The 6741-nt window shown below is 39.3% G+C and overlaps 2 protein-coding genes across 2 annotated transcripts in view; one reads left to right on the forward strand and one right to left on the reverse strand.

Moving 5' to 3' along the window:
• The window catches only part of WDR76 (WD repeat domain 76), a 40603-nt gene extending 37514 nt beyond the window's left edge, over window positions 1-3089 (reverse strand). Inside the window, exons 1-2 of the mRNA XM_006883202.1 lie at window positions 3036-3089; window positions 1683-2042 (exon numbers count right to left, since the gene is read on the reverse strand). Of these exons, the coding sequence (XP_006883264.1) occupies window positions 1683-2042; window positions 3036-3089 (414 nt within the window). The remainder of the gene's footprint in view (window positions 1-1682; window positions 2043-3035) is intronic.
• Window positions 3090-5882: 2793 nt separating this feature from the next.
• Window positions 5883-6741, forward strand: part of MFAP1 (microfibrillar-associated protein 1) — a 13990-nt gene continuing 13131 nt past the window's right edge. Inside the window, exon 1 of the mRNA XM_006882956.1 lies at window positions 5883-6149. Within this exon, the coding sequence (XP_006883018.1) occupies window positions 6071-6149 (79 nt within the window). The 5' untranslated portion in view covers window positions 5883-6070. The remainder of the gene's footprint in view (window positions 6150-6741) is intronic.

Here is a 6741-nt window from a genome sequence, read left to right on the forward strand (position 1 = left end):
TTGGGCTGGGAGTGTCGGAGACAGTGCGATTGGCACAGGACAGAGTGGAGTTTAGGGCTGTTGTACATAGGGTCGCTATGAGTTGCAGGCAACAACAACAACAACAATCCACTTTAGGAGTGATATTTCCCACCCAGGAGCCCCCATAATCAAGCTTCTTTAGCTTCCTTTCTTTCTCTGGTCCCTTCCTTGAGTCCTCAGATTTATGTCTAGTGTGGAAGACCTAACACTAATTTCACGAAACCAAAAGTGTTAAAACTAACTTGATCTAAAAAAAAAAAAAAACTAACTTGATCTAAAAACTTTTATCCAAACTACTTTTACTATATAATTGAAACCAAACCAATTCCATTTTACTGACCTTTATGACCCTACTTCTAGGAAATATTAAATAATGTGATTAATGTTTACTTAATATATGATTAATTAATTTATAATGATTAATGTTTAAGACAGGGAGTGCTGAAATAATGAAAAATGGCCCAGGGCCCTTAATTGCTGACTAATGCCCCCAGGAAAAAGTAGAATGGATAAGTTCTTTACTATTCTCTTTGTTCAGTGCTGCTGCCAATTGCACCTAAGCCAGCTTTCACCAAAGTGCACATTTTAAATAAAGCCTATTTGTTATACACTCAGTTAATGGTGTTTCTGGACTTGGTAGTGAGTTTGGACGTTTCATTCACAACTCAGCTTGACATGTGCTGTAGAACTACTCACTACCTCACGTTCTAATTTCTGCCCTGAGTTTCTTATACCAAACTAAAATCTACCTTATAGTAACGTCAAATACTTGGAGTTTTATAGACTAAGAGGAAAGGGGGGATCCAATTCAGTCGTTTAAAATTGTCCCGGAAAAGCAGCAACATCTTTTCTATGAAGCTAAATTCTACACTATAATCTTAAGGTTTTTAATTCTAAATTCTAGAGGTTGCATGAAGCTTAGCTATTGTTTCAACAAACTTTCCAGGCAACTGATGCAGGAAAGTTTGAGAACCATTTATCTAATGAACCCCATCACAATAAAGGTGAATTGGCCTAAAGCCAGAAGGTTCCCCAGAACTGGCCCAACCAAGAATCCAAGCTCAAACCAATTCTATGCATTTAGAAATTAACACATACTGCCCCACCCCAAGTTCTCACCTCTAAGTCAATAAAGGAAAAAACTAATTATCATTGCATAATAATCAGCCAAACCCACTGCTATAGTCACCCTCCATCAGATAATTTACGGTTTCTGAGGCTGTAAGTCTTTAAAGAAGATAGCCCATCCTTCTCCAATTGAGCAGCTGATGGACAATATTCATCTTTAGTTTTCCTTGATCTATCAAGTTCATTTAAGTGTCCTAAATTGACTTCTTCTATACACTGTGCAAAAATATGTAAAAGTGAGCAAAGTACCATAAAGAATGTACAAAATGAAAAAGCACATGCGATAAACAGCATGTGTTCATATTAGCACAAGAAATATATACGCAATAAACTGAGAAGGGAAAAGATCACGTAAATTCTACCTTTGTTATAATGAAACTAAATGCAAAATTAACCCAATTTTTTTTCTATTTTTAAACTTAAATCAGTAAATAATCTGAGTTTATAAAAATGATCCATGATAACCTTAGATTATCAGAACTTCAAATTTCCAAACAATAACACTTAGATCAAGCTATTAATGAAATGCTTACCAGGCCTGGCATGTTATCTTCATCACTGTCACCATCCTGACTGCTTTCTGTATCAACACTGAGATTCACTGTATCTGAAGTGCTCTTGTGTTGGGGCATATTATTTTCAGGATGAGCATCTAAGGATGTTTTGTGGAGAGTAGATTCTGCCCTGGAAGATGTAGCTTCCATTTTTGTAGTTAAAATCCCTCTGTAAACTGTATTTATTTCAGTCTTCACACACAATGCCCCTTGGTCTAACTCTTCATCATTGGGTGGAAAGGCAGCAAGGTGAACCTTAAGCACTTTTTCTAAAACTACCTTTGGTATTGGTTTCAGAGACACATAAGGGAAATTTTGATTTTCTTTACCTTCATTCACCTAGTCAGGTCAATAAAGAAAAACAGAGTATTAGAATCTCAGATCCTGTGACTTTTCTTACAAGGTGTCCAGATGTCTGGAAACAAATATCTTTTCTTTTTTTAACAAAACAACAATTTCTATTTTATGATCCCAACCAAAATGCAAGCTGAGAGAGCCTATCAGAAAAGCCCCCAAAATCGGACTAATTCTGGAGGTAGTAGTGCTCGGCTAACACAAAGGTCTCGTTTCTCAGGCAGTTGAAATTCACCAGTAATTCTTCAGGGTAAAGTTGGGCAATCTCATCCCATGCAACTCACTGACTCAGAAACTCAGTTCCAACTTGACAGCAAACAGAGACAATTCACTAAATAGAACAGAATTACAGTTTATTATAACGGTACTTTCTTTTCCTCAGAATTCAAGACATTTCTTTTTCTGCACGGAGATTTAACTACTGGACGATAAAAACACATACATACATACATACATACATACATACATACATACATACAAAAAACCCACCATGCAAGAACATGTAAAATAGGTAGTGAGAAACACTTAAAATAAGTGTATTTCAAATGAAGGGCAGATGTCTTCCCCATGAGTTTTCCTGGTAAGTTATAATTACTATCAATTCTAATTTATCAAAACTACCCCAACTTTCAACTTACTAGAGACTCTGGACAGCAGAAGGCTGTCATTGAAAAGTCAGTCAGTATAGCCCGATCCTGCCACTCCAGTATTTCTAGGGTCACTGAAACTTTCCTCAATGCTGGAAGCCAAGTTTTCTATAGAGGAAAACCATGCCAGGAATCCTGGCTAATTTTTTAAAAAATAACACTTAAAAAAGTCCATCAAGTGGAGAAACGCCGGAGGGGTGGGAAATAGTTCTGCAGTGGCGATGCGGCCCATGTCGGGTCACCGTGTCTTCCTGGGCCTGTGCCCTGCAAATCGTTCGTGAAGTCCTAAAAATCTAAACCTAACACCTACAGGGGCCAGGTCTTTTCTCACCATCACCTGGGGTCGCTTCCAGGAACCCAACTTCTTGGTTGTAGCACGAGACATCTTGCAGTGGTTTAGCAGCTTGTTTCTTCCCGCCTAATTAGGCGGGAGTCCGGGAGGGGTGGGGCGGGCGGGGAGGGCAGGGGCTGGCGGGATGCGGTGGGAAAAGTTGTAATTCCCGCCTACAGTAGCTTCCTGGCTCAGATCTCAGCTGACCCGGAGGAGGCGGGATTACAAGTTATTTAAGTGGGCGGGGTTACCAGCCTCACTCCAACAGTTACTTTAGGGATACCTCCACACTCCATTCCACCCCACTACCGTGCAATCAATTCCGATTCTTGGCGACCTCTAAATCTTTACACAAGAAACTGGTCAACTCTCTCCGGGGAGATGCCAGTGGATTCCAACCACCGACCTTTTGGTTAGGAAGCAGTTTGATACTTTATGCACTAAACCACCAAGGCTCCTTTTAAAGGGATGCCATGGGACTGAATCAACTTTTTTACCTTGCATCCCTGTGATTTTGTTACTCGTGGTTCCAGAGTTTCACTTTTTAAAAGGAGGCGCTTCTTTACTTAGGAAAAATCACCTTTCCTTCTATTGTGAAGCTAGAATATTCAGACTCCACCTTAATTCAGTACAAAATTAAAGAGAAAGAAAATTGAAAACATGCATGCAGTTTTCTTTCAACTCACTTAGCTCCTTCTAACCTCATCAACAAAGAATTATGTCTCATTGCTACTACAGGATCTTATTCCTAGGAAGGGAAGCATTTTCTTTTCAAGAGCTGTTAAATTTCACCTTCTGACCATTTGCAAACTTGCTAACTAAGGTCTTAATGACGACTTTAAATAGCCTAAAACTTGATAAAAGTGGGGTTGTGTTTAAAATAATTTGTGTATTACTCAACAACAACAAAAAAATAACAAAAAAAATACCAAGTAAGATTTTAGTGTACTCCATATTTTTCTAACAATGGGTAATCACGAGCCAAAACAATTGTCTACCCATCATTTTTACGCCTCTGGAAAGCTTCATTCTTTGAGCTGATAAATTCACTATTGTTGCTGTTGTTGAATGCCATCGAATCCAGCACAACTCATTGCTATGATCTATTATACTAACGTCTATTATATCTTTAAAGAATTCTGCTGATGCAATATTTGCTGGACCGCCAGGTCTAAACATCAGCAGTTAGAATCCACAATAGTTCTGCAGGGAAAGATGTAGCAGTCTGCTTTTATAAAGCCAAAAATCTCAGAAACTCTGGGACACTTCTACTATTTTATAGTGTCACTATGAGCTGGAATTTCACTTGCTGACGAGTTTAATCAATCTTTAGGGCCCTTCTCTTTATATGCCAAAATAACTCCCTTCTGTGGTTACTTGGATCTTGTGCTGTTCAATGAGGCTTGCCAGATTTGTTCACTCTGTCTTGGCTCAATTTTAGAATACAGATGAAATTATAGGATTAGATATATTTCTTAAAAGCACCTTTCAAGATTGGGTAGATACCTGCCTAACTTTTCACCACTCTCAGACTCTAAAATTACTGTTATATCTGAACTCTTCAGAGTTCCATATACTATTCTGGTCCTTGAAGATTTTGCTCTTATGTATTACAAACATGGAACAAGAGGTGCATTGCCTGGAGGGCTGGGAGAAGAGTGAGGGGAGGGGAGAAGAAAATGTGCAACAATGGAAAAACAATTTAGTTTAAAAAATTTTTAGAAAAAGGCCTCTTCCATCACTTATAAAGTATTTTTAGTGTTAAACTGTATGCCGACATTCAATTAGCCAATGTGGGGTTTTTAACACAACCCAGCTAGAAAATCCAATCAGCTTTACGGTGATTCTCGAAGTCCTTGAAGCCTTCTGAAATAGAATTCAAACTTTAGGTTCCTATATTTTAATAGTTCTCTTAATAGTTAATACTATTTAATATACTTAACTATAATTAATAGTTCCTTACAGAGAGTGCTAAAACTGAAGAGAAAAACAAAAAACCTAATTGAGGTCGACTTGGAAATGACTCATATTTGATCCTCCTTTGGGTTTCCTAAACTGTAAATCACAGAGGAGGAGATTGCTCATCTTTCTACCTCGAAGCCCCGAACTCAAATTACAGGGAGGCCCTTTAGTATAGCAGCCCCAACTCTGGACAGAACAGGCCACCAGAACTCCCACTGGTGAACACAGTAAGTTAAAAAAAATAAACAAAAGCAAACAGTTGCCATTGTGGAGTCTTGGCAACCCCACAAATGCCACAGTAGAACTTTGTTCCATAGGATTTTCAATGGCTTTTTTCCATATCAATCATTTGCACTATACACTCAATTACTGATTAACATACTTTTCAGCAAGGAAGTATTTAAAGAGGTGGCCTCCGTTAAAAGAACTTTAATGTCTAAAACTGGAGTTTTGGAAAGCCAAGAAACTCGCCTCTTGGGGAAATTTTTATACTACATCTTTTTTACCCTTTTGCCTAATTATCACCACCCTCTACCTTCTTATAAACTACACGTGTAAAATCATGCACCCACGCCAGCCTCATGAATTGAGTTATTTGGATACCACCATTTACTCAAACCGGCCTGGACTTTTAATAATATGGACAAGAAGATCTTCATTATCTCCCAAGTTTCTCACTTGTAACTATATCATTCCATGGCTTCAAATGAAAGTAACAAGTGAAACCACTCTTTCGGACTTGCCTCGCCGTAGATCTTTAAGCGCACAGCTCTATTTCCCGCCAGAAAGGGCTTCTAAATGCTGCGAGATTACGGACGAGATTGCAACTTTTGAACATGCGCAGTAATAGACTTTGGGGGCCAAAGCGCGCAGGCAACCTCCAATATCCCATAATCCTCTCGACGCTTATTTCCGGTTTGTCTAGCTCCGACGTAGGTGGTGTGTTTCTTCCTCTCGCTAAGTCTACTGTGTCAGCTAAGTCTACGTTGAGTTTGTGTTCTGTTCGTTGACGCTGCTGGTGTTCACTGTTTGGAATCAGTCGAGTGGAAGGAGTCACCACTGCTGCCACCAACATGTCGGTTCCAAGCGCACTCATGAAACAACCGCCTATTCAGTCTACGGCTGGCGCCGTCCCGGTTCGCAATGAGAAAGGTATTGTTATTTCCTTTATATTTATTCTTCCTGTCCTAACATCTCCCAAATCTACTCCTGACCGACTACTTTAACCCACCCCTCCTCCCGACCCTAAACATCAGTCCCTAGTTTTTTTCAGCCTTAAAGTCATTGTGTATGGCAAAAGAGTAAGGAAATCACTTGTTTCTCATTTTGTTGAGCCATGGTAGCATAATTGTAAGGTCGGTTGTTCGAACTCACCAACTGCTCCTCGAGAGAAAACTGAGCAGTCTCTTGTTAATATTTTTACATGAACCGGAGTTGGTTGGATAGTAGTGGGCTTTACTATATAGAAGAAGAGTGCCTACTATTTACAGGGCATTGTGTGAAATGCAGTCCTTTTATTTTTTTATTCATCAACGTAATATATGTGTCTGACTCTCCTTGAGGCAAGAATGATGGTTTATTGGCCACCCACTTCTGAAATAGCAGGCCTCTGAAAACCCTATGCACAACAGAACACACGCAGACTAACAGAAAGGGCAACCTAGGTAGAACTTTCAAGTATGGAAATGCAAAGGAGGAGAAACAGTTGTAAGCAGACCCTAGTGATTGGAACATGGAATGTGAG

The sequence above is a fragment of the Elephantulus edwardii genome, unplaced genomic scaffold (genome assembly GCF_000299155.1).
Source record: "Elephantulus edwardii isolate Elephantulus edwardi_28Jun2011 unplaced genomic scaffold, EleEdw1.0 scaffold00026, whole genome shotgun sequence".
NCBI classification, from domain to species: Eukaryota; Metazoa; Chordata; class Mammalia; order Macroscelidea; family Macroscelididae; genus Elephantulus; species Elephantulus edwardii.